Below are 27,852 nucleotides of genomic sequence, written 5' to 3'. Positions count from 1 at the left end.
TGCACAGCTGAAATTTGGCAAAAACACAAGTTTGGCCCCATGCTTGGTTAATTTTCAACAATGCAGATTTAATGTCAAAGGTCAAGTGTGCCATATCAGTGATTTCTTGCAGAAACCTTTTCAGAACTGTAAGTACCTAATTGTTTTGCCATGAGAATATTTTCTGTTGTCTCAGTCTAACATTAGTGTAATTGCATTTTAGTAGCAGTTTGAACTGTACCTAGTAAAACAAGATTTCAAAAAGCTTTTTGCAACCAGAGAAGTAAATTAGTTAAAAATTCTGACACCATAATTGCTTTCTGAGTGGTTATGTTTTGTGATTTTTAACCCTGTGAACGAAATAAAGATGTGGCAGTTTATCTATATGACTAAGCTGAGCTAAATGGAAGATGAATTTTACATTTAAAGCAGCATGTCCTCCTGGGACTTCAGCAAGGCAACTTGCAAAACATTGCATCATCAACTTTAAATCCAGATATTTGGGTGCTTTTGTCCTTTTTTATTAGTTAGCTAGAATGAAATGTGAATTTAAAACTATAAAATGTCTTGCTGGGTTTGTGTGGGACAAATGGATCCACAGTGATGTCTCAGTGCTTGTCTGCCTGCACCAAAAAAGCCTGTTTTGGCCCACACAGGAAGGATCTGCTTTGGTTTTAAGGCAGCCTTGTCCAGCCCAGTTTATATGGAATGCTATGTGTGCTACAGCTGCTCTGAAGTGACCACACTGTGAGAAACCTCTGTGCACTGTGCAAAGTGCGTGTCTTCTCATCACTTGTCTGTCTTTCTGCCTGCCCAGGGAGATTTTGTCAGACAGTGGAGATGACTGGAAGAGACAGTTTTGGTGTCACTGCCAACTTCCCAGCCTGTCACAAACGTGTCACCAACTCAGTGCAGAAGGGGAGGGAGGAATTTTACTGCCCTCTTCCCTGAAACTCCAGCAAACATTGCAGGTCATGAGTGGGATTCAGGTGCAGGTGTTTACCTGACAGCTGGTAGGTCAGTAATAACTCAGGGGTAAACCTCTGCATAACTGCTTTAATATAGCTGTATTTTAATAGAGCTATATTTTGGCCTGTTTAATGAGCTAAAGATGTTTGCAGATGAGTCTGAGGAGCCCAAGAGTGTAAACAAGGCACTCAAGAGGAATGTACAATGGAGAGCAGGTGGATGGGAGAAGGGAGTGGGAGCACACTTGGTTAATCTTTTTTTTTTTTATAAATTGTAATTTATATTCTGACCTGGACTTTAAGTGCGGTGTGAATGCACCTGAGCTGAGTGAGTTATGCACCTGTGTCTTTCTGATAATTTAGGCTGTTAGTCTGTGTTGGCTTTAGTAACATTTGACAAAGTGTGACCACAAAATATTATAAAGCTGGGGAAAGTAATTTCAGAAACAGAGCTGGAAATATTCTGTCTACTTTGTTATTCAATTAATAATCTTATTAATCTTCCCAGTAAATCATTGATTCAAATGTGGTGGTTTTTTTTTTTTTTTTCCAGATCATAATTTATGCTCTGAGGGAAGGTATAAATAATTAAATGCAAACAATGCTGTTTTGTCTTCTGTAATTGCATGAGGAGCAGTGTGATGTGTCTGATTCCCCAAGTCAAATGGTAACAGGTTGTTTGTTGTCTGGTATCTTGTAGCACCAGAAGAGAAAACCTGCAATTAGCCAGATGATCTTCCCTGGGTGTGATAGTGAAATGCAGGGACTGGTGCAGTAAGGGAAAGAATCCCTTTGCCAGCTCCTAGAAGAGGACAGATATAGGGCACTGCTGTTGCATTTTGGTATTGCTGGTGGGCTTCAGAGAAAAGCACCATTTAGATAAGGCATAAACAATTCCCTGGGATATAAATTTTATTTCAGATTTAAAAAAAAAAAAAGCTGTACGAGCGCAGTTTAGTCCTGTGATTGAACACAGTTTGTGGAAGTATCTGTGAGCAAAGCAGAAATAAAAACTCTGTATCTATTGTCTGAGTGCTGACCACCTACAACTAATTGTAAAATATTTCCAGAAATGCTGTAATGATGCATTATGGTTTCAAAAACTGGAAGTGAGAAGGTAGTTACAGAAGGAGTTAATGCCTGTGAATTTGCTAGGAACCAAGTTAGTTAGGAAACACATTTGAGAGGATTAACATTGTTGTAGAAATTAATGTTTGAAGAGATTGACCAGGAGGGTGTCGAGCTGAAGAATTTGAAACATGGTTCAGTCCTATTGGTGGGCTTGTCAAGCTTGCTCCCCAGCCCTGGATCCATGAGGTGAAAAAACACAGAGCAGAGCAGCTGCTACACTTGGAAAGTGTATCCAAGACAAAAAAAAAAAAAAAGAGGAAATTAACCTGTATCCATCCTGCCTATCAGGTAGAGCTCTTACTTGCCCTGGTTTGCTTCAGCTTGCCATCAGGGAACTGTATGGCATAACTTTATTTAATGCAGCCTTTGTAGGAGTCCTCAGAATAAGACCTGTTTAATTCATTGTCCAAACCCTCAGATGTGTCGGGGCTTTCACACGTGAGTATATCCAAGTCCCTGGAATATGTTTGCTCCCTCTTTGAACACATTTTTGGAATATATGTAAAATGTTATGAAAGCAGGCAGATTAGCACTATGAGACACTCTAATCATCAGGCTGAGATGGAGATAAGTAAAAGTAGGCAGATGAATAAAGAGGAATGTTTTTGAAAATCTTGGGAGGGGAAGGAGAATGGAGTCTGTTTTGTGTCCATTTAGAACTCGAGTTGGTCTGGTGGTTTTGGTTTTATTTTAATTTCCTCTAATTTTAATGCCAACAGATTAATGTCTCTATTCTAATCAAGTTACTTCATTTAGAATAAAATCCATTGGCTTGCAGGCTTTGTTGCAATCCGGTTTGCAATTATTTAAGGAAAATGCTAAAATATCAAATCTCTTAGAAGGAATATTTTTTTCAAACATGGGACAAAAACTTTTGTTCTTTTCATTTTTTTTTTTCACCACTGTAATGGGATGGCTGACAGACCCAGAAACAGACATCAGTATCAATTAAAAAAGGCAACATGAAGGAGCCTGAGAAGCCACGTGCAGAGGACAAAATCTGCTGCATTTCCAAGCTGAAGGTACAGCAATATTTTAGTGATTTTGTAGGAACACAAAACTGTAATTACTTGCATTGGCAGAAGTTACAGCCTAGACTAAATGAATGAATAACCTGTTCTTTTTTACACCTAATGCCCTAACCAAGGTCAAAAACGTTTGTAAACAGCTGAGCTGGTTTTTGCTCTCCCTGAACTTTACACTCTGTGATGTGCTGGAGGTATTGATTGATTGCTGCTTTGAAGCTCTGCCACTGACTTTGTGTAATCCCCGCAGTCTAAAACGTTTACTCTTCCTTCTTAAAGCTGTGAAATGAGCCTTACTGACTGGGATGTCCAGCAAAAATTTGCTGTTGATCTTGAATAGTAATTTAAGTTGTCAAGAAATGCTAACAATCTTGTAAAATAGCTTTTTTAAAATAGTAATTAAAAAAACCCAAATACATTTCTTTTGCTTTTTAGCATTTGCAGCAGATGTATTTAAAAGTAATATTGATTTTATTTCACAAATGCTGTTTATAAAGAAGCCTGAAGTTAAAAGGATTTGAATACTACTGCACTCATTAATTTTAACTTTTTAACTGTCAGTTGCTACTAACTGGCAAAAAGGACATGTTATTTACTCCTTTTGATTGCAATTTTTCTGGCCTCATGACCTCTGCTGAGATGGGAGAGCAGATCCTGGATTGAGTAATTTGGCCAAAGGAAATGATCTTAGTTCTGCAAGCAATTTGTCATTCAGATGAACAGAGGGTGGGAAGGTCCTGCAGATGGCAACCTTGCAGCAGGCACACGGCTGCCTTGGCTGGGTGAATGGGACTTGGGGTTTCTGAAGACAGTCTTGGTCAGTAAAAGATGAAGAACCAAGCTTTTGGTTGGTATTTTTTGTTGTTGTTGTTGGTTTTTGTTTTGTTTTGGTTTTTTTAATTTTTTTTTGTTTGTTTAGTGAAGCCATTACTCTAGAAAAGAATAGATGATGGGATTTACACACATATCAGTGGAACAGAACTGCCCACTTTTTTAACTGGAAGCTCACCTTCACTGGAGGAAATAACCATGGAATATGGTTTTATATATATAAACACACACACACACACACACATATATATATATATATATGTAATTCTGAATTGTTTATGTATTCTTCTCTTCCCTTCCTAGGTATTTCTGCTGGCACTGTCACTTGCATTCCTTGGGAAAACGATGTCTGGTGCTTACATGAACAGCATGTACACACAGATAGAGAAACAGTTTAATATCCCAGCTTCTTTAGTGGGCATCATTAATGGAAGCTTTGAAATTGGTAATCTCTCATTTTAATATTTCTGATTCTTTGAAAATGTAATGTGTGGTCTGAGCATGTACTAGCGACTCTCATTTGCTCCCAATTACTGTATGTGGCAATAGTGGCCAACTCTGTCATTCTTTTGAGCTGGTATGTAACCATTTCATGTCTTGGAAATGAATAGGACCACTTGAATGGGCAAATATAGGTTTAAAAACTGGTTCAGCTAATTTCTGCACTATCACAAGATATGACAGAGCAACTAAGAAAGCAGAACTATTTTATGAGATGTGTACTGAATATTTCTGAAGAAAACAAAAAAAATAACTCTGTAAACTTTGTTTGAATTTGAGGTCATATTTAGCATTTCGCAGTTCCTTTAATTAAACTTGGTTGGTGGGAACTGTGAATCCTCATCTAAACTCAACAATATTTTAAGGTTTTTATACCTGTACAACTGTACCTGCAAAGAAATTTTCCAGTTCTATTTTTAGTGCCCCTGACCTTGCCTGTCAGTAAGTTTTATTGTCCAGTGATAAATTTAAATGTATCTCTTCAAGTGTCATTTGAGCCCCTGGTTCAATACAGCCTGTTTAGAAATTATACATAAAAAAGGCATTATTTTTTTTCAGAGCATGACGCTCATCACTCAGAGACATGATTTTGTTCTTCTGACAAAAAGATCACAAAATTAGTAGGTGTACAATTACTTAATTGCTATTTTTATAGGGCCTGATTCATAACATGAAGCTTGATTCTTTTCTTAGTCACATAGCAATAAATGAAGAAAATCAACTGATTCTAAGTGAAAGTGGAGAAGAGGAAAATGAAGGTTTTTAGTACATTTTTGTTTTTAAATGGTACTAGGTATAAAAGCTTCTAATTTTTATTCTTAAAGCAATTACTGAAATTAGTATTGAATTATTATTACTTTTTTTTTTTTTGTATTATTGTCCTCTTGTGTTTATTATTTTCACTACAAAAACACTACAGTATACACTTCTGTATTTCCCTACACACTACAAAATAAAGTATCCTAGGGGAATAACTTCCTAAAACAGCTATTATTCTGCAGTTCCTGGGCCTGATCTCTATGCAAAGTAGAGGGAAATTTCTTCTCTATAAAGATTCACTCAAAAATCTCTCTTCACTGTGATCTCTTTTCCATTCTGCCTTTTATTCTCATGTTCTTTTCATGTGATATAACTTCCAAAAAAAGATCATACATAGCAGGGAATTACTGCACCTTGTAGGCAGTTCCCTGTCTAGTGACACTTTTTACAAGACAAGAAAAGAAACAGAAGTTGAGCTTACAAGATTTACTCAAATTTGTGCTGCACTTTCAGAGATCATGGGATGCCTTGGTTTGTAAATTGTGAACCAGGTTCTCTTTGCAGGTAACTTGCTGCTGATTGCATTTGTGAGTTACTTCGGAGCAAAGCTGCACAGACCCAGAATAATTGCTTTGGGCTGCACAATTCTGTCATTTGGATGCCTTCTGATATCACTTCCTCATTTTCTCTTTGGAAGGTGAGTGTTTTGCTCAACTCACAGCAGCTTCTGTGATCCTAACTTGCATTAATCCCTACATCCTTCCAGTCAGTGTGATGCTTTTGGGGAGAGACATTGCTGAGCACGGATTCATTATGATCGTTGCAGAGCCATTTCTTTGGTTTTGCTCCTGAGATGGCTTCAAAAGCCAGACATCCCCTCCTGAGGAAGTCACCCCTCTGGTGGGCACCTTCCCTTGCCCTTGACTTCATTCTTTTGCTCCCCCTTGCATGGGCTCTCCCAAGTAACAGTGGGCTGTGGTACTGTCACATTACACCAGCTGTTACCTGCTTGGATGGAAAATAGAAGGTGATTTTCAAAGATTTCTTGGTCAGGAACCTGGATGACACATCATACCTGGTCACTGTGTTGGCAAGGCCTGTACTGACCAAAATTACTATTCTGCAACAACTTTTAAATTATTTTTTGCTTGATTTGAAAAAATAAAAATGTAAGGTTGTGTAGGTTTTAATCAACAAGGTATTTTTTGCTCCTTCCATCTTCTTGTGTCCAGTGTGGAATGGCTCTGACAGCCTTGGGAACACCCTCTCTTCAATTAATTTTTGACATGGATTCCCTTCTTCCTATAGCTACACACTCTTCTTATAGGTAGCTCCATTACTTCAGTACAGACAAATGAGATGGTTCTTAAGAATACCTTCTTGACCTGTAAATGCTTTCCTTTGTTTCCAACAGGTATCGTATTGAAAGCAGCATTTCACAGTGGGAAAATTTTTCAGTGATGCCTTTATGCCTTGTTAATCAAAATTTGTCTGCTTTGCCTACAGAGGAACCATCAACAGGTATGACTTTTCCTGTGTCTATTAATATTTATTTTTGTCTAAGTTTCTAAGTAAATAGGTCTTTATTTTTATTAGCAATCGCTTCAGGGCTCTGCTTTTGATCTGCACTTTTTGAAAGCCTAGAAACTAGAGGTCAGGAAATTTCCTGGCCTTTGTGTTTCTTTGGTCTGTGACTCCAGGGCTAGAACATTTCTTTCATGCAGTTTTCACATTATCCAGGCAGTTAATTAACATCCCTGGCAATTCTACTTTGAGGTAGTATAACACCAGGTTGTTCTCACTAATGTTCCTCTGTTTGACTTGAAATCCTGTGATACCATGAGGAAGTGGGAAGCATATTTCAGCAATGGGTAAGAGGCAATAAGGTAAGAGGTAATAAGGATGTTTTTATATTGTACCACACAGGAAATACAAGAATGAGAAACAGAGCTAGAACTAAAATATAGATCTCACTTCCCTTTAGAGAAAGGAGTTTAAACTAGCTAAAACTTATCTGTGAGACTGAAACATGTACGTGCACTAGCAAACGTGCATGTAATGGGATGTCAAAGGGCTCAGAGGAAACCATTTAATGAAAACACACAAATTTCTCATGCTGAGGGTGAGATTAATCTCCCTGCCTCAGAGGGAAGCATTCAGTCTGAACCACCCTATTAAACTCCCTTGATAGCTGGGCAAAGGAGACTACAGAGCTCTTGCAGAGCATGTCCCTTGTAAGGACACTCATGCTCTGTAGGGTGGGGTGGATCAGATTACCTCCTGGGTAATCACCCAATTATTAAATTATCAAATTAATAAGCTATTAATATAATTAATTAATTTAATTAATTAATTATTAAATTGTTAAATGTGGTAATGAACCCACAGATCCTCAAGCCTATGGATACACTTGGGTAAAGGGATCGTTTCTCCATTGGTCTATGGACAAGCAAGACTGTGATATTCATATATGTGAGTCCATTTGACCACATTTGCACATGGATTGCTTCACCTGTGTTTGCTGACAGCAGTCTGATAGTGAAACAAGAGATCTGGGTTCCATCTGTGGTCAGTGATGCTTTCACTCAGAAAGGCAGCAGCTGTTGCTAACAAAGCTGGTTTTTATTTGTTAATGAATTTGCACTGAGAAATCTCAGCACGACCAAGTGGGAGAGAGCAGTGGAATCTGAAGCAGACTATGGGGTCGAGATCCCACTTGAAGGAGAGAAAGGAAGAAAAAAAGTATTGTGACCAGTTATTTATTTTTTTTTTTAATAGGACAGGCCTACCCACCAAAGCTTAAGCTATTGGTCAATTCTTTGTCTCTAGATTTTCATTAACATTTGGGACTAAAACATTCATTTTGACCTTTTTTTTTTAATCCACAGAATGTGAAAAGGAGCCTGGGTCCTTGCTGTGGATATTTGTGATGGTTGGAAACATTGTGCGAGGAATGGGTGAAACTCCCATCATGCCTTTAGGCATTTCTTATTTGGAGGATTTTGCCAAAGCAGAGAATTCACCCTTCTACCTGGGTAAATCTATCCTGTTGTGATATTTCCCCCCTTCCAAACACAAACAGACATAAACAAAAGCAAAAGAAAGGATTATTATGGTGCCCTTCAGTCCAATCAAGGACGACAGAAAACAGTAAATATTGCCTTATCAAAATAATAATAATGTAGAACTTGTAATTTAACCAGAGAGAAACTTGTTGGAATGCCATTTTTAGGTGCAAATGCTTTTCCAGTACAGCTGTGCTAAACATTTGTAAGAATTCCAAGAAGATAATTATGTCTGGGTTCTAATTTATAATGTTTTCTCTTTTTCCTATTCTAGCATGTCTACATACAGCAACTGTAATTGGCCCCTTCCTTGGTTTATTGTTGGCTTCATTCTGTGCAGAACTGTTTGTTGACATTGGATCAGTAGGTGCAGGTAATGAACATATAAAACCTTATTTTTAAGTCTATAGTTGGTGCATTTTTCAGAACTAAAAGATTTCTCCTTGTTAATATGTGTTAATCCTACCTGAGTTTGTTGGTGTTTCTTTCAGAATGGAAGATCTGCGTATAATATTCAATTCATATATACACAAATCAATCTGCTTATAAATTATTTGATGAAAAATTGTGTCATCTGGCTTAACAGAGGAAAGGACTAGAATTAATTTAATATAAGCCCAAAATTTGCCAGAATATTAACAACATTAGAAAAGAAGTCTGGAGAATATTCTCCTTCATGAGCCTCATTGTAAAATGACACTAAAATGCTTTAATGTCAGAGGTGACTAGGAAAGCACAAAACGATGGCAAAGAATATTTCTGAAGTGATCCAAGATGTCTGTTTTTGTGTTTTATTATAGATGAGATAACTATAACAGCTACTGATGCCCGCTGGGTTGGAGCATGGTGGCTGGGCATTTTGATTTGTGCACTGCTGAATCTTCTCGTGGGAATACCATTTTGGTTTTTGCCTAAGTCACTTGTGAAGGAAGGTGAAAGCAATGAACCTGAAGAGACAAGTGAAAAGAGTGTAGCACCGTTGCAAGAAAATGATAGAAATGAAACCAAGCAGACCATGTATGAAATTGCTAAAGGCAAGTTATATTTTATTTCCTCCTTACTTTAGTAAGAATTTGTGTTTCTTACTTTAGTCCTAAGGTGTGAACTCTGTGTACTGGTGTAATTAAAGATGGGTCCAAGATATGCAATGCCTACTCTGTTTTGATGCCTCTGTAGTTCAAAGGATTTGTGCAGGAATTTAGAATGGCTCCTTGCAGAGGAAGAAATCTGATTCCATAGATCTAGGATCTGGACTCCTTCCTTTTCCCCTCCTGCATTTCAGGTGTATGTGGGTATTTCCTTCCCATGAGAGGGTTAAAGCACTGAAATCTGGTCAGAAATATTACAGCTCATTGAGCTGTATATTATATATATATATATATATGAGTATAGCTCATCAGTGGATGAGTTGCAGATAGTGGTTGCTTGTACCCCACATTCACTGTGCAGAAAAGCAGAAACCCAACACAAATCTTGTGCATTTCTTGAGTCCAACTGAAAGCCCTAAAAGGGAATTGTCAGGTGTTTAAGTGCCTCATAAACATTTAATCACTGTTGAACAAAGATGTATTCGACCCATGTTATTCATGTTACCGTTGGCATTTTTCACATCCGTGGTCTTTCAAATCTGTGGATCTGTAGGAGGTTATTTTTTCCTTTCTTTATTTGAAGGAAATATCCTTCCTACATTTCCTGGTTAGAAATGTAACTGAATAAGTTATGTCAAAGACTATGATCTTCAGAGTAGTCTTCTGATCCTGTCCTGCTCAGGGCTCTCTGACAGGACCTTCATTTTCAGAAAGTAAGTTCCATGTGGCAGCTCTGTGCTGTTTCCAGCTGGGTCCTGAAAATTTAATAACAATAAAATTTCCTTAAGAAGCTCTGATTAAAAATGTCACTGCATCTGTAAATAATGCAGCCTATTTATAGTGTTTCTAATATTTGTCTAATTTTTGAAAGATTTGCATACAGATCTTCTAAAAAGGTACTTGCTTACCTCTGAAAGATACACACCCATTCTAAGTGGTGCCCACTTTCAGTGAGGCCCAGTCATTGTTTTGTAGATTCTTAAATTTATCTGCAGAGTTTCTTGACAATAGTTCAGCACATTGATTAACAGAGAACATTAGACAAAGGGGAATTGTGGGGCTTTTTTATGGTTCAAATCCTGACTTAATAGGCATTACGCAGAGAAAAGACCTGTGTGTAAATCAGTTTCTCAGATGCTTACTTGGATGAAAACTGGCTGATACAGATTTTGAGAGGATGGCAGGAATAACTGTGGTCACAGCTCTCTTGAGGCCTCTCCTGCCCCAGCAACAAACCCCAAAATCAGCATTCAAGTGTCTGGGGGCAGCTTGTCACAGCTCTATAGTGCATTTGCACCCCTTTGTATGCCAGGTACAGTACAGGGGTTTTGATGAATGCCCTGGGGGCATGAGATGACAGAAAAGGGAGGAAAGATGCAGCAGTAGCTGCTGCTGCTGCTGTGATTTATTATTTTTTTATAAGCAACAGCTGCACTCTTGTGCAGGTGTGTGTGTGAGGGTATCTTTGGGTAGAGGAGACATGTTAGAGTACCCTGGGCTAAGTAAGTAATCTTTGGCCTGTGGTGTCGGGCAAAGTACTAGATTTAGCTTGATCCAGTTGAGGACCATTTCTGTTCCCTTCTTTCCCCCACAGCCATGCTGTTTTCATGAAACATCCCACTAACTCATGGCATTATTTCATTCCAGATTTCATCCCCTTCCTCAAGGCTCTGTTTCACAACCCTGTGTACATGTTATTTATATGCATAACTGTGTTACAGTTCAGTGCTTTTGATGGCATGATATCCTTCATGCCCAAATATCTGGAACAGCAGTTTGGAAAGTCTGCATCAGATGCCATATTTTTAATTGGTATGTTTGCATTTTGCTTTGCTCTGTTCTATCAATTAGTGATGTCTCTATTCAAATTATCTATATTTTTACATATATTCATATATTCATGTGTATTTACATAAGCATACTAAGGTTAAATGCTTAGGGTGACTGATATCATATTACAAAGCATTTCTAAGCATCAATTCATTTTCTGCTAAACATCTAATTTTTTTGTGCAGAATTTTATAATCTCATTCCCATCTTTTGAATCAGCTCAGAAAATTAAGCTGATATGAAACTAAGCCATGTGATATTTGTGAAAAACCACTTTGAACATGTCTTTCAGTAAGAATTTGATTCTTTTTAAATATCAATCAGCAAAGAAGTGTGAGAGCACATTCAGTAATCTCATGTCAAAACTGAAAGTTTGTTCCTCCTTTTTGTCATGCTCAGAGTGCATTAAGATGTGTCTCAATTAAGATGTGCAGCAGGTTATCTTTCTGCTGAGTTTCTCAGTCAACTGGAGAAGCTGGATTGAAACCATATATTTTTTTTTAATTTTTTTTTTTTTGAGTTGGATCTAGAGAGCAACTCTAGATTGCGATTTTCCAATTAACAATTTTAATCCTACCCTGTAGCTCACTCCCCAGGCAGTTCTCACTGGCTATTGACTGTGGCAGAGGTTTTGGGTGTGAAAGGAAATTAGCAGAGACCCATTTCTGATTGTAGTTAAATTATTCAGTCACAGACACTCTGACTCTTTGCCAGTCACAACCTTCCCTTACAGCAGCTATAGTAGCTACTCCTCTAGTTACCTTATAGTAGAGTAGCTTTGATGGTCTCTTTTATTTTAACATGGAAGTTTTGCTCGTTTGAATAGGTGTTTACAACTTACCAGTTCTATGTGTTGGGTATTTTTCCGGCGGCTTATTCATGAAGAAGTTCAAGATAAGTATCTACCAGGCTGCCAACATAGCATTTTGGGTATCCTTACTGGAATACCTTCTCTACTTTGCTGCCTACTGGACTGTCTGTGATACCTCACCAGTTGCTGGTCTAACAGTTTCCTATCAAGGGTATGTTCTTTGGGACTCAAGAGGACTTGTCTTAAGACAACAGAAGGATTTTCCTTGTCAAGAATCAGCCAGGAGCTCCGTTTCAGTTCCCTATTCTAAATTCTCAAGGCTTTTTGCTTGCATGAGACCGTAGGTCTGATAGCCCTGTTTCAAACAATAAAAGAGTAGTAAAAATATATATCTACATCAAGACTCATGCAATTGCATGTCCCTATTAATTCTTTACTAATACAATTAGCAAAGTCATGTAACTGCAGGTGAAAATAAAAGTTGTTGGTCAAATCAGGCATACATGAGTTCAGTTTCAGAAAAAGAGAGGAAAAAATCCCCTTCTTGATCTTATCAGTTTAGTCAAATTTGATTACTATCAAGTTATCAGGGAATATTTTATCTGCAGTTTCTTGATTTGGAGCCTGCCACTGATCATCGCAGGACTGGGATTCATAGAATGGTTTAGGTTGGAAGGGATCTTAAAGATCCTCTATTTCCAACCTCTCTGCTATGGGCAGGGACACCTTCCACTAGATCAGGTTGTGTCGTGTGTCTGTAAAATGGACATGGAGATGTAGATGCAGCACTTATGGACAATCAAGAACATAAATTATAAAGAATAAATTTATTTATTTAAATTTAATAATTTAAAATATTAATTTAATATAATAAAATTTAGTGCCCTATAGAAAGATAGAAAGGCATGACTTCAGGGTACGAGCATATAGGACTGGGTCCTGATTCAACACTTGAGCTAGAGTAGAATCTTAAGCACTGCAAAGGGTTACTGTGGGTATCTCATTGCCGGAACATTTATTTGTCTTCTAAATATGTTTTAGAATAGAGCAAATTTCATATGCAGAAAATACTCTACTGGCTGGCTGCAACGTGGATTGTGATTGCCCACTTAAAATATGGGACCCTGTTTGTGGGAACAATGGAATCACTTATGTGTCACCTTGTCTTGCTGGGTGTAAATCCTCGAGAGGAACTGGAAGAAGTGTGGTAAAGCGTGAATTTCATTGTACTTTAGCTATGAAATATAGTAGGTGAGAAATACCAACACAGGGTGGGGGATATCCAAGCATGTACATTTAATTGAATATATAAGGTGAAAGATTTGAACAAATTCATTGAGTAGCACCAGAAATTAGGAAAATTAGTTTAAATTTAAATTAAAAAATAAAATTAAGAAGAATTTTTCTCTGCTAAAGGAGTCTTAAATGCTTAACACAAAGTGAGAAATTATCCTGAAGGTGTTGCCAATTGGAAACTTAAGTGCCCAAGAACATTTCAGCCAAAATAAAAGTCTGTAGCATGGACTTAATAGTTTATTTTACCCTGTAGATTTAAACAAGCAACCAGGTATTATAGAACTTTTATGCCCAGATACAGGGGATGGCTGGACCTGTGCCTGGCAGCTGGGAGAGGGGCACAGTGCAGTGCTGCTCATGAGTAACAAGCTCACGTGCAGGAGACAGCGAGATGGGTGCCAACAGTGTGGGTTTGCCACTCAGAGTGTGAGTTTGGACAATCTGTGTGATTAAAATACTCTTTTGACAGGTATTTGAAAACTGCACCTGTGTTGCAGCCTCAGGGTTTTCATCTCAAAACATCTCTGCAACTCTGGGCCAGTGTGATGGACATGGAAACTGTGACAAGATGCTCCATTATTTTTTAATATTGTCATTAGTCTGCAGCTTCATTTTTTCCTTAGCAGCCATGCCTGGATACATGGTCTTAATAAGGTACAGTAAAATTTCCTTTTCTTAAGAAACCTATTGGACTTTTTATTCTGAAGTTTTAATTCTCTGGGGAGTTAAAAATTGTTTAGTTTGCATATGGAAAGAGGAAAAGCAGAAAAATATTATGTTGTTTCTGTCCTGTTAAGGTTTAGTGTCATGTCACCTCTGTAACCTGGTGCTGCTTCTGACTGTCAGAATATATCCTTTATATATAAATATAAACAAATACAGCTTTATCCTGAATGAATGCAGGACCACTGAGTCAGGGCACTGGAATATTGAGTGGTGTGTGATACCTGTGTGTTTATCAAAGGAACATATTGTTAAGGCACAACGACCCTGCACTTTGTTTTGGTCTCAGTACAAGCAGATGATACCTTGAGAGTAGCTCTTCCTTTTGTGATTTGTCAGTTCTAGACAGGAACTTCTCAGCAAACATCACCTAATGAGCAAAATCAACTCTCTCAGCCAATGCTCTTATTAGAATGGCTTGGGTCTAATGTGATGAAGAACTTGATTTAAAAAAAAGAGTTAAACATCTCTTATTAATGTCACCTCTATGAGTAAGCATACCATGTGGTTGTCATACAGGTCTCTAAAGCCTGAAGAGAAGTCATTTGGAGTGGGTATCCATGGGCTGGCTTCACGAGTATTTGGTAAGATAATACCCAACACTCTTCAGAAGAACAGTTAGGGCTGACCTAGAGTTAGAGAAAAATCACATCAGGGCTATGGGCATGGGGCAGGAGTCATTGCTTCTTTGGAGTGCTTTTGAACAGAAGCATTTAGGATTTATTTTTTCAGCTCTCAGCAGCATGGCAAAGTCGAACTGCTTGCAGTTTGCTTATTATTCATACCAGGTGATAGGCTGGTATCTTGGTTCAACCCCAAATTAATCTGCTGCATCTGTAGCACTGTGGGTGGATGGTAAAAGCTGCTGCCTTCCCAAAAATGCCTCCAGGTGAAGGCGTTTGGGCAGGCACACGAGCAGTCACAGAGTCCACACACACACTACGGATAGCTTTTGGCAAAGAGAGTCAGGAAGGGTCTTTTGTAAGGAGTTCTGATGGGGTTTATTGAGGCCACTCATCAAAGGGGTCCAGGGACAAAGGACAAAACTGGGTGGAGCGTCCAGGATTACATATGGGTACGAGGGGGCGGATCAGACGGTCAGGGTCCAATAGAAATGGGTAAAAGTGGTGCAGAGGCGGGGTTAGGGACAGGAACAACCAATAGGAAAACAGGGGTGGAGGATTGCAGCAAACTGGGGCCAATGGGGATTGAGGGAAGGGAGAACATTCTAGGGTAGATCCATATAGGGTAAACAGGGGCTGAACAGGGGTGACATAAACTTGATAAACCAATGGGGGAACAAAGTTAACAATACATTGACATATAACTGTGCAGATCTGTAGGACAGAGGCCTTCTCTGACCCCAACCTCAGGAGGTGTTATTTGTTGCCTCCTTTCCAGGATGGGGGTATGGTGATTTTAGTCATAGGCCCTTGGGCCTCCACATGCATCCACTTATTCTCCTCCCACATGGGATAAGGAGGAGAGTTGGAAAAAAGGTGCAGGTTAAGAATAGTTTAGTAATGAAAATAAAGTAAAATATAATGTAATAATAATAATAATAATAATAATAATAATAGGAAAAACAGAGGAATTTAAAAAAAAGAAAGAAAAGTGATGCAGAATAAAATTGTGATCTGTTGACTAATACTCATCCCATCTCTGAGCAGCAGCTGATCTCTCCCTGCCACATCTCTTCACTCTATGTACTAAGCTTGACATTCCAGGTTATGGAATTTCCTTTTGGCCAGTTTGGGACAGTTGTCCTGTCCATCCTCCCCCCTGGCTTCCTGTGCAGCTCCTCACTAACAGAGCATGAGACACATAAATCTCCTTAGCAGCTACTAAAACATTAGTGTGTTATCAAAATAATTCTCATATTAAATCCAAAACACAGCACTGTACCACCTGCTAAGAAAAAGATTAGCTGTATTCCAGCAGAAACCAAGACACAGGACTACATCTGCTGCTCATTGGAAAGCCATTTGGCATTCCTTCACTCTTGCTTATTGTTAATGTTTATTGAGGACAGCACTGACTCTCTTTGATGAGAGAAAATGTTGAGTTCTGAATAGGAAACACAGTTCATCCTGTAGTATGTGGGTATGGTTTAACAGGCAGCAGGGAAGAAAATCTTTAGTTGAGGGCAGGTGGATAAGGAAGGAGCACAAGATATACAGAGAATGAGGTTCATGCTGCAAGAGGACAGTACTGATGGAGTAGGTGACAAACAGCATAGGCTTTGTGATGTATCTGATAACCAGAAGAGAATCGCTATTCTCAGAAATGTTGTTAATATTCTTTTTAGCTGGAATTCCATCTCCCATTTATTTTGGAGCTTTGATAGATACCACTTGCTTGAAGTGGGGTACTATGACTTGTGGTGGAGAAGGAGCATGTAGGATGTATGATATTATCACATACAGGTATATTTTCTACTTTCTTTTAATTTCTCCTTCTTACTCTATTATTGCATGCATAGAGATGCAATTTTATCCACTTTATGTCTTCCTAGTAGACAAACTGCTCCTGTGCTAGAGATGTCACACAATTTTCTTTGGCATTGGCTTTATTTGTCAAGTGCAACCTTTGACACAGACATTGAAAAAAACCTTTGAACAGAAATGTTCAGGTGCCATAATATTCACTAATAACCTTTAATGAGAACAAGCCTTAAAAACACTGAATTATGATGAAAATACTGAAAAGCAGTTACCTCATGTGGGAAAAAGGTTTAATAGGTGACTGCAATATCTTTGAACAGAAAATGGTTGAAACAGTACTTGAATTTAAAAAGAGAAGAATTTTATAGAGAAGATACTCAAGTTGGAAATTGGCCCAGAATACTGCATATGTAATTTTTTTTTTCAGATTATGCCATATTTTTTGTAGTCCTTCAAGGATCTTTGTGGGATTTTAAAAGAAAAATCTTGTTGGACTTATGGCCTCATACTAATTCCTTGTAATACTGTGTTGCGGTTGATTTTGAAGAATATTCTTATGAATACTTAGAAATTTTAACCATGTAGTCTGAGCCCTTTCAGGACTCTCTCTTTTCCCTATGGATAAAGCCATAAGAGTACCAGGTGCCTGACTTCACTGGCTAAGTCATTTGCCTGAAATTGGGAGATGTAAAAGGCCATTTTGCTGACTGACATATTCTCTGTTCTCACATTCTCATCTTCTGTGAGATCCAAAAGCATGAGGGCACAAGTTTTAGAGTGGCTGTGTAAACTTCAAAAAATGTTTGCTGAATAGTTTTGCTCTTTTTTTATAAATGCATATATTTAATGAAACTCATTATTTATTTCAGGTGGCTGTATCTTGGCCTGCCAGCAGTGTTACGTGGAGTGTCCTTCATCCCAAGTACACTAATTCTCCTGATTTTAAAGAAGAAACTGAAATCTGAAAAGCCAGTCTTAATAAATGCCCCAATAGAAATGCAGGATAAAGAACAAGAAGCAGTGAAATAGCATTTCACAGAAGGACATGTTGGGAAAAAACATTGCAGTGTAAATATTGGATATATCCTTGTGAAAAATTTTGTACTTTAACTAATGAACACTTGGACAGAGAATAGAATTACACATAGTTGTATCCAACTTACATTATAAAAGTATCATTTTGTAATCACGAGGCATGGGAAAAATATGTTTGATGCAAAAGAAAAGGACTAAAAATAAGAAAACTTATGAAATGCCAGGTTTGATTTGTCTGAGGAAAGGGCTATGAAGCAGAAACATGCTTCATAGCATGTTTCATAGTATGTTCAGTCCTGTTTCTCTTAAAATAGAGAGAATTCTGCATTTGACTCCAAGTGATGCCTGATTTCATCTTGGAATTCTCACATGGTTTCTGTCAGAGTCTCTCTCGTTGGCTGTAGACAGCATTTGTGGCATTTTCAGGCCCCAGTTTTCCATAAATTTATTTAATGACACTATTAGTCCGCTCAGGCAGGGATTGTTTGTTATTCTGCATAGTGTAGGTGGTCAATATATTGGAAACCTGGTTTATGACATGGTCTGGTGTTCTGGTAAGAATAATAAATTTAAAAATTACATTTTTAAAAAATGCTGTGTTATGGTGATGTTTTAAGATTTGCATAGAACACAGACAAAGAAGAGTCATCAGGATTCATTACTTCAGTTACCTGCTGCCCTGGGATGTCTTAAATATCTTAGGAGAAAAAAAACAAACCCTAAATGCCTCAGGTGAAAAAAAAATAGAAAACCCTGTTGGTATAAGTCATACAAGGTGTTTCTGTGGTTTAATGCATCCATGTTTAACATCTAATTTGGCACTGCCTCATGTTTGGCCCTAGTGCAGAGGACCCTTGGGTCAATCTGCCAGTGTGCATGCAGTAACTTCTCAAGGCTTTGTATTACAGGTCCTGGTTATTATTCCCTTCTGCATTAGACATGGAGGGAGTTTGTGGAATTACCACAGACCTGTGCTCCAGCACCTGAAAATATTTCCTATTTATTTATTATATATGACACAGACCTGCTCCCATTTAAACTACCTGGCACCTTCTACAACCACCAAAAAGTGGGAAGGATATTTTGCCACAGTTGTTCATTAATTCAGTTACAATGTGATTACTTGAAGTTGTCTTATTCACATCCTATGTGTGTGTGCTTGGAATTGCTTCCTGTCCTTGTGGAATCAGTGAGAAAAGATCCATTTCCTTCCACAGAGCAGGAAATCAGGTATGGAATTTAGAGTTTCTTCAAATACAAGTGATCCTTAAAACAAATTATTTTCAAGAAGATCTGTCATATCCCCTGTTTCCCTTTGTATTGGGTGGTAGAGCTGAACAGATATAAGATGAGGAAGGGGAGTAGAAGAAAGACAAACATGATGCAGCCAGGAGCAGAGCAGAACAGAGAATGCAGCTCCCTATTAAACCACAGCTATCCCAGAAGCTTTGTAGACATTGGAAGCTGATTTTGAGCGTTGTTCTTGCTAGCATGGGACACTCACTTAAAGCCATCATTCTTTTTTGTGGTTATATTCCTCCAAGGCTGGAGTTAAAAATCCTTTGCAGACATTTAGTCACAGCTTGGTGCCAAGGTAACCTGGGAAACACGAAGTTACAGAGCACCAGAATTTCATAGCTGTAGGAAACAAAAGGGCTTTGTTAAGTAGGCAAATCTGTGCCACTTAAATGGAGCACTGCCAAAGGGTCAGATCTAGTTAACTCACTGTGTTTTGAAGTGGAAGGAAGCAGATAGGAACATTTCCAAGTTTTAAAATTAGCATTTCAGCAGGAATGTTTCCAGGTCTTAAATTTAGCATTTCAGTAGATGCATTAATGTGTTTGATTGTTCTGGTTCATCTGCCTGAAAATGTTGCAGTGAAAAAGGCCACGTTTCCAGGGGCTTTGCTGCCCAGATGTGTATCCAGGTAGGCAGTCCTGGATGGGTGATGTCTCCTTAGAGAAGCTTTTGGGCATCAGCCTGTGGTGGGAACATTGCTTCTCCAGAGCAAAACCAGGAAACAGAGAGTGTGGGTTGTGCCAAGGTGATCCTCGTAAAATCCTGTATGATGTGCCACTCCTAGGATGTGACACTTGTAGGATTGGGATGGCAGATTAGAAAATTACTCTTAAAGCTAGTCCTTCAAATGTAAAGCCAAGCTTTTGGAGTGGATTCCTTCAAGTTTTAACATGCTGACCTTGATTCAGCAAAGCATTTAAAAACGTGCTTAAAAATGAGTGGCCTTATGGTGTTTATTGTTTAAATAGGTGACACTGGGCATGAGTGAACCCCAAACTGACACTGTTGTGACCCCCATTTGAACAGAGATGAGGTACAGAAAGTATTCAGAGGGCATTCATTGTGCTTGAATGTTTGGTCTGGTCCTGGTCTGATGTTTCAAGCACCAAGACCTGTGTCAGCACTGTGGGTAAGCCCAAGCCACAAATGGGAATAATGGCAGTAGAAGTAACAGTGGTGTGAAGTTTATAAAGCAGCAGGATATAAGCAGCTGATAAAGTCCAATATTAAATTATAGAAATGGGTAGTAGGTTTATTTTCTGAGTGCCTGAGAGCCCAGCAGATGGCTTTCAGTGTACAACCAACCTCATGTATCTGTCACTGAAGTTTCAACCCAGTGAAAAGTGCCCAAGAGCTGAATTTTGTTCCTTAAGCCTACCAAGTGGAAGGCCAGGTGCTGGTGCCTGGATGTGGGTACTATCAAACACTGAAAAAAAAAACTTGAAGTTTTACAGGCAATGGATTATCTTATTTTAAAGGTAATGATACACAAAATGTGCACACAAGTGTTTATCTGGCATTTTTAACATGTATTTATCTAATATTTTGTACTCAAGGTCTTTTTTAATGATCTTTGATGTTCCAATGGGGGTTTTTTTGGACTGTGATTAGCTGTTGAGCCATCATTTTCAAAGAAATAATTAGTCTTCAGTCTTAATGAAAAATGTCAATTCTTTGTAAAATGCACATCTCTGTGCATGAGCAGGCTATGTGGTTTTTTGTTTTCACTATTTTCTCTGTATTTTAATTCAATCAGCTACTTAATTGCCAAGTCTCTCATTATTTTACAGTCTTACCTGTATTCTAAAAAATCTTGTTTCTGTCTACCCTTCATTGTAGCCTTCATTGCTGCTTACAACTTTTAACTATTGAAACCTATTCTTGATGCATGTGATAAACATTTCTGATTATGCATATTGCCCAACCTATGATCATGTTGTTTTTTTTTTTCTCTTGAGAGAAAATTACTTTTTTGGGAGGAAAATATGTTACCTGACAAGCTGATTTTAATTAGTGGGCAGAAGGGAGTTGTGATGACCAAAGCTGCATCCTTACACTATAATTTGTTTGAGGTCATGTCTGATTGTGATATGATGCTGGCTTTATGCATGTGAAATACACACACACACACACACAGAGACATATAAATATTTACATGTATATATATATATATATAATATTAACATGTGTAGCCTCTGAACACATGAACATCACAATTTTGGGAAAGTATTACTGGCAGCTTACTTTCTTTCTCTGTAATTTCATCTGTGGTGAACCAGTGGGCTGTTTTTGTAACCTTTCTATCTCAAGTGGAGTTTTGGCAGCTGACTCTTCCCTACAGACTTTTCTCATCCAAGCAAACCATGGTACCAGAAGCTAATTCAACCTGTGGTGGTGGAGAGGAACACCCTGAGAATACCTGGGATGGGATTTGGCATGCAGAGAAGCCAAATAATTTTTTAGTTTCTGTAAGTCTGGTCATGTGATACAAACTGGATATATCCAGCAACAACTTCTTGGCTACTGCTGGTTTTATTTGTTTGTTGGGGTTTTTTTTTCCACACAAAATTGTTGGTCTTTTCCTTTCTTAACAAGGCATGAAGTGTTCCCAGTTACGATGCTTGGGATTTTGAACTTTCTTTGTTTAGGAGTTTCTCTGAGAATGTAGAAAATTACTTGGTAATTGCCTCTCTCTTGCTTTGTCCAGGAAATCGAGGGCATACATTTCTTAAATCACAGCAGACTAAAATCACAGGATAAAACACTGAGGATCCCTTTGGAAGGTGAAATATTAGGTATTGCAATACCTGACTTCCCTTCTAGAACAGACCATTCTGTAGCTCCAGGCCAGAAGTGCAACATGTGCCTATTAATTTCCTGGAGAGGTGCTCAGGGGACACAAACACGCTGTGCTCAGGGCTTTTGCTCACATAGGACCAGGGGTGGCAGCTTGCTGGATCCTCACAGCCTGGGCAGAGCAAGAGGAAGGCCCTTACCTGGAGGGAAGAAAGCCCCATTACAGGTGGGAAATTGTGGTTTAAAAGAAGGAGTTAATTCCAGAGGTTTTGCTTTTTAAAAAAACCTTGAACCCCCTGTGTCGGTAGAAAGGCTGCCTGGCTTTGTGAGGTTATCACTTAAATGGTTCCAAAACCAGCTTTGAGAAAACAAACTTCTCATTTGAGGTTAATGAGAAACAGAGTGGGCCAGTTCATGCTGTACCTTTGCTGTTACCATTGTTTCAAGGCAGCTGCATGCTGGCTGGTACACCATTCTTCTTAAGAAAACTTTCTGATATAAAGACACAACTATATGTAAAACAAGCTTAAGTTTCTGCAGAATTTTTCAGAATTTAAAAAAAATTCTGAAGAGGGCACAAGACTTGTTTGTTTTTGGTGTTTGTTTTTATTTTTATTTTTGTTACTGTTTTGTTTGATAATTTGTTTTGTTTTGCTCTTGGTGGTGGTGGTGATGTAGTTTTTTACCTCCCATTGTAACTCTGAATGTTCTTCCTGGTGAGTCTGTATAATAGGATAGTAGCATTTGCAATGTTGCTGGCTGCTACTTTGTGAGTTCTACCTCCATGACCAAGATCTTGTAGGACTATTCCTTTCAGATATATATGTGTGTGTGTGTGTATATATATATATATATGTATATGCATGCAGACACTAACTGACAACTTTTTTCAGACATAGACAACTTTTTTTTGCTCTCTGTCAATTTTCCAGCATTTCAATTTAACAGATACAGTCTACTAAAGGACTTCCCTTTCCATTTGCATTCCTTTTCTGTAGAAGCCTGGCATCTGAAATCCCATCCTGGGTGCTAAAGAAGTTATTTCTAAGCACAAATATAGGAAAGACAAAACTATTCATTGTTTCCAAGTTCCTCTGTTAATTTATCTTGTTATGTTTTCAGGTCAGAAAGGCCTGAGCAGCAGAGGCTGGATTCACTGTACACAGTCCTCACAGAGGCCTTAAGATCCAGCAGAGGATTTTCCTGTGTTAATTAGACAAGTCTATGTGGAGAAGAGTAGAGCTGGTATTTCTCCAACTCCTATTTCTGTATGAACATCATGAACTTGATATTATACACACACAGAGTCAGACAGCAGTATTGTTAAAAAAAAGAATTATGACTTCAGTAAACACCTGGAGACATGAAGAGTGGTAGGTGTGGGAGAGCTGTTTTCCTTCAGTGCTGCAGGCTGATAAATCCCAAAGAAATCCATATCACAGAGAAACCCTTCTGGTTCTGAGGGTGAGCCATGGCAATCATTCAGTGTAGGTGGTGTAATTGGTATCTTCCCCCCCTCCCTTTTCTGATATGTGAATTTTTCACAGTGTATGTGATACCAAGTGGAGAGAAGCCAATACAGGGCTGCAGTTTAGTCTTCCAGGTGCAGAGATCACTGAAAAGGAATTACTCTTTGAAGTTCAAAGGCCTGAGTGCTCTAAATGACAGCTGAGCTGAGCTGTCAATGCTCATTTGTATGTTTTTAATCACAAACTCACAGTAATAGTTTTAAATAAACTAGACAGGAAGAGAGAGTACCAAGATTGAGGTTGGTCTGAATATGCCTTTAGTGCAAAAAAAAAAAGGAAACAGGTAAGGGAGGAGGTACCAAGAGGATCCATTAGCTTGTGTTTGCATGGAAAGGGATCCTGATAACTCCCTGATGCACAGTGAAGAAAAACTGCTCCCCCATAGTTTTGGGCTGGCAAGTAATTGTCTGGGATAAAAGATGTTGCCTATGGTCTCTGGGAAGGGAAGGCAATAAGCAGAGGGTGCTGAGGCTGACATCCCTGGCATTGACACTACAGCAGGAGAAAAAGCATCTGGTGCATCTGCCTTGGGTATAACAATTGCACTGCAAGCTGCAAATGGGAGCTCCAGGACTGTCAAAGGGGATTTAAACTCCTGTCCCTTTATAAAGGGTGCTGGAGAATGCAGGCAGGGATGGTAATGAACAGATGGAAAGAATTTTGTGTCCCAGGCCTCTAATTCTAGTCCTGACTGAGTTGGTTTAACACTTTTGACTTTATAAATTGAGTACTGTAAATAAATTACAGTCCTTACCATCTGTAAAAGATTATTTCTTGGCACATATTTATTGATGCTTGCCAAGTCAAATTCTAAAATATAGGTGGCATGACTTTTATTACTTCTCTGGAGATTGTTTTATACTCTGTTAATTTTGCTGTTTTGGAACCTTTCCCAATGTGTCGCAGGAACCCTGTTGTGTTAATTTTTTAAATTTTAATACAGAGTTTCTCATCCAATTTAACATTAATTTCTTCTCTTTTATAGTTTTAATTCTTCAGTTATTTACTAGTGCCAATCTCCCTAAAGTCAGTCTGTACCTTTCCTATATGATTTGTCTCAAGAATGCATGTAATTTGTGTCATGCTCAACATCCTATTGTTCTGAAAACTGCTTCTTGGTGGCATTTTGTTTTGCTTCCTTGAAAAACGTCTTACTTTTGCATAATCTATAATGCTATATAATTTATAGCATATACAGTATTTTGTATAGTGTAAAATGGTGTATAATGTAATGTATATTGCTTTAACATGCTGATGCTGTGTGAACATTTTACCTTTGAGATTTTTCAGTAATTTGGGACATTAACAAAAAGAAAAGCAAATAACTATTTTTTGCAAATTGAATTGTCATTGGTCCTATGTAGCTGAGCGTCAGAAACTCAGGGACTCCTGCTTTTGCTTTGCAGAACTTCTGTAAAAAAGAAAAATGGGTGAAGAAGAACCATGCTTCTTCCTGGAGTGGAACACCAAAACAGTGATTAGAGCTGTATCAATGATACCTCTGACTTTTCTCCCAGATCACAGAGGGTGATATGTTTAAATTCCTTGGTAGAAGAAAGACATTCTCATGGGATGTTTGCCTAAGTTTATGCTGCACAACAATGTTAATGATAGTTCACAATATGTTTGCTTTAGATAGTTCTCATGTAAAAACCCAGCTTGCTCAAAACCAATTACTGAGACTAATGCTTAAAAAATTCTTAATGCATAGTTTTATAGAAAAACAAAACTCTACTTAAAATGTTTTGGTTTTGTTGTTTGGTTTTTTTTTCAAAAAATGACAGTAAGAAAAGCAGCCTTTGGAACTGCAAAGAGAAGTTCTGATCTGATGATAACTTAGGAAATGTTTTCCTTGAAGCTTCCCACACCCATCTCTTTTTAAGTGAAAGCACAAAGTTTTAAGCTTTCTTTAATGACTTTCGAAACACATTTAGTAGAAAAATGTGTTTTGAAACACATTTAGTAGAAAAACAGCTCTAGGTTGGATAAGTAATGATGGTCTTGCATGTAAAAGTACTTTAAGATTTCTTCATATTTTAAAAAAGTGAAGGTAAGTTCATAATATCCCAATACACAAAAAAATGGAGATGTTCCTTCTACATTTCCCACCAAGGACATAATGAAAACTTTTTGAGAGTTAGTTAATAAGCTGTTATTACTGTACTTTTGAATAAAAGAGCTGGCTAGCACTTAAAGATCTATCATTCTGTTAAGCCATAGCTGTTTAGGCCCATCATAATCCTCACAAGAGTTCTTCCTATGATTTTGTTCAATTTTTCTGGAATCCAGGGGATTTGCACTCTTTTTGCAGCAGGGAATTTGTCCTGTGCTTTTAGGTTACCATCCACAGGGAGATAGGATTGAAAGTGTATTCCTTGCACAGAAACGCTGCTGGAAGTGCCCAGAGTTAACTATTTACAAGGGGAGGGTTTCTCTCCACTGCTGCTCTGCTCATGAAGGCAGCACCACACTTTGTGATCCTGCTTCCTGCTCCTTTTACCCTGGCTCAGGCACATTTTGCATTCCCACAGTGCTGGCACAGGCAGTGGACAGGTCCCACTCTGAGCTGTAGCTTAGAGAGGCCATCAGAGATCTTGGCCTGAGAAAAACATCAATAATAACATATTTGAAGGTGATTTCCTTTGGGTTGTATTTCACTATAGACTTGCTTGTTCACTTTCTTTTGATACAAACTTTCTGCAGCAAAAAAGGGCTGTGATTTTTAGAAGATAAATTTCTCCATCAGTTCATTAGGTTCGTGTTTAGTTCAGATTACACATAAGGCACTTGGAATATGTGATTTCCAATGGCACATATTGAAGTGGGCATCCCTTTTCCAAAAGTTATCAGTGGCAGTGAAACTTCTCCTTTTCAGCTTTGAAAGCATCCCCACTTTGGGCTGTTCAAATCCTGTGATGTTTTGTTTGTAAGACTAGGGTGCATCTGAACAATAATTCCTTTATTCAGATTAAGGCATTGTTCCAGCATGTGCTGGAGAGTCAGATGGGAAGTCTTGCATTAATTCTGACAGAAACTTGATTTTTTTCAGATATCCTTTTCTTTTTCAGAAGCCTAATCAATTCAAGGACAAATTATATGTAAGTGCAAAGACACAGCTTACTAAGAAGTGTTATGGGTTGGAATAATTTTTAATTTTATCAAGTTAAATAGTGTTGTTTCCATATAAGCACACATATAGCAATGAAGAGATCATAGCACTTCTCATCTACTACTATTATTGTTTGAGGTTTTCACACAAGGGTACTCAGTATGGTCCCATCCTTGGAGAGGAAATTCCCTTACTGCAGAGTTTGATGGTATCAATTTTGCATGATGCCTGTGAAGAGTTCCCAAATTAAGTTTTACTGGAGAAAATTCTCATAGAGGAGCACTTTGAAATTGTTTTTGCCATTTGTATCTTTTTCTTTTGTGAGTTTTCTTTTCAACCTAAAGAGGCTGGAATTAATAAAATAAGATCAAATTGTTGCTTGGCTTAGCAACCCCAAACCCTCGTGCACTTTTCCAGAGGCGAAAAATTGGTGTCAAGCAAAAAACTTACGTACAAATCATACCTCTAAGAACTCTTTTCATATTGAAGCAGAGGATTAACTGTTTTTGTCCCCTCCTTTTGTACATGCTGTCCTTCAATGTTTCAGCAGCAGTAGGGTACAATCTGTCAGAATTCATGTTCCTCCTCCCTCTGTGACTGAGGAAACTCATGATGTGACTTGCAGACCGAGCTCCCTGAGCCTTGCCCTTGCAGCCCCAACAGCCCACGTCGTCTCCCACTGCCAGCTTGGCACTTGGGATTGTGCTGCTGCAGGCTGGGGCTGTGTTTGGCAGGAAAGCCCAATCAGTGCAACTGAGCATAACTAAAGTGGTGACAAGCGGGTCCCCCTCGTGCAGAGCTTTCTCCACGGATGAACAAGAGGCAGCGCCAGTGTGGAACCTGCCATCTGCTTCACCTCAGCGTGGCAGGAGGCCAGGGCTAAAAATTCTGCAATTTAAGTGACTGCCACACAAAATAACCTCTTGGAGGAAGGAGATGGCTGAGCACTCTCTCTCTGGGTGTCCTTACGTGTCCCCAGCCGCAGAGCATCTTGCAGCCTTTTGGTGCGGTTCATCGCACACGGGTGCATCCCATCAGGGACACCACGTCCTGCTTTGGGAATGTGGAAGGTGGTGCTGCACAGCCAGGCTGGGAGGAGGCAGCTTCTCCCATGAGCTGCTCCTGGGGCTGTTTTCTGGGGGCTCTTGCACCCACCCCCGAGCACACACCACTGCCAGCCCATCACTGCCAGCCCTGGTCACATCAGAAGCAGCAACACTTCAGCAGCAACAACAAGCACTTCCTCACTGGTAACCAGCTCTCCTGTTTTTGAGTTTCTGTGCTGCCATGGGCCTTGCAGAACAGGTTCCCAGTACAGCCAGTTGTCAGGCTGGTGGCTGACACAACAGCCCACAGTGTGGCTTGGGGAGAGGCTCTGGTGTGTGCTGCTGATGCTGTTCTCCACCTGCATGTGCCAGTGGGCTGGCCAGGATCTGGCAGAGGTGCCTTGCCTCTCCAGGACTGCCCTGCCATAGGGCCATTTTCTTCACCTGCCAGCAGCTGCCATATCACAACAGATTTGGACAAGGCACGATGGCAAATGCTGTCACAGGCACTGGAGCTCGGGTTTAAAAATCTGCAGAAGACTTTTTATGGGAGTGCTGAAGTCTTTCATGGTGGGATTCATCTCCCC

The 27,852-nt window shown here is 38.9% G+C and overlaps 1 protein-coding gene across 6 annotated transcripts; it reads left to right on the top strand.

Annotated features, from left to right (window-relative positions):
- On the top strand, positions 1–18,034 carry LOC102109127 (solute carrier organic anion transporter family member 1A2). Of its 6 annotated transcripts, none has more exons than XM_088055919.1 (16): positions 864–992; positions 1,501–1,614; positions 3,002–3,100; positions 4,238–4,379; positions 5,759–5,891; positions 6,609–6,715; positions 8,083–8,229; positions 8,534–8,632; positions 9,060–9,293; positions 10,995–11,159; positions 12,004–12,199; positions 13,030–13,195; positions 13,754–13,938; positions 14,527–14,591; positions 16,316–16,433; positions 17,321–18,034. In XM_088055919.1, the coding sequence occupies exons 2-16, from the start codon at positions 1,612–1,614 to the stop codon at positions 17,478–17,480; spliced, it is 2,019 nt and encodes a 672-aa protein (XP_087912045.1). In that variant the 5' UTR covers positions 864–992; positions 1,501–1,611; the 3' UTR covers positions 17,481–18,034. The 6 variants fall into 6 exon arrangements, with proteins under 6 accessions (XP_005527031.3, XP_087912045.1, XP_014111575.2 ...); XM_014256100.2 differs by having other exon boundaries at positions 864–996; XM_014256101.2 differs by lacking the exon at positions 864–992 and adding an exon at positions 1,109–1,163.
- Positions 18,035–27,852: the final 9,818 nt, after the last annotated feature.

The sequence above is a fragment of the Pseudopodoces humilis genome, chromosome 5 (genome assembly GCF_049639895.1).
Source record: "Pseudopodoces humilis isolate 2021_Gansu_Grassland_sample_001 chromosome 5, ASM4963989v1, whole genome shotgun sequence".
Classification (NCBI taxonomy): domain Eukaryota; kingdom Metazoa; phylum Chordata; class Aves; order Passeriformes; family Paridae; genus Pseudopodoces; species Pseudopodoces humilis.
The sequence above is the reverse complement of the archived record's forward strand: the minus strand, read 5'-3'. Positions and strand labels throughout refer to the sequence as shown.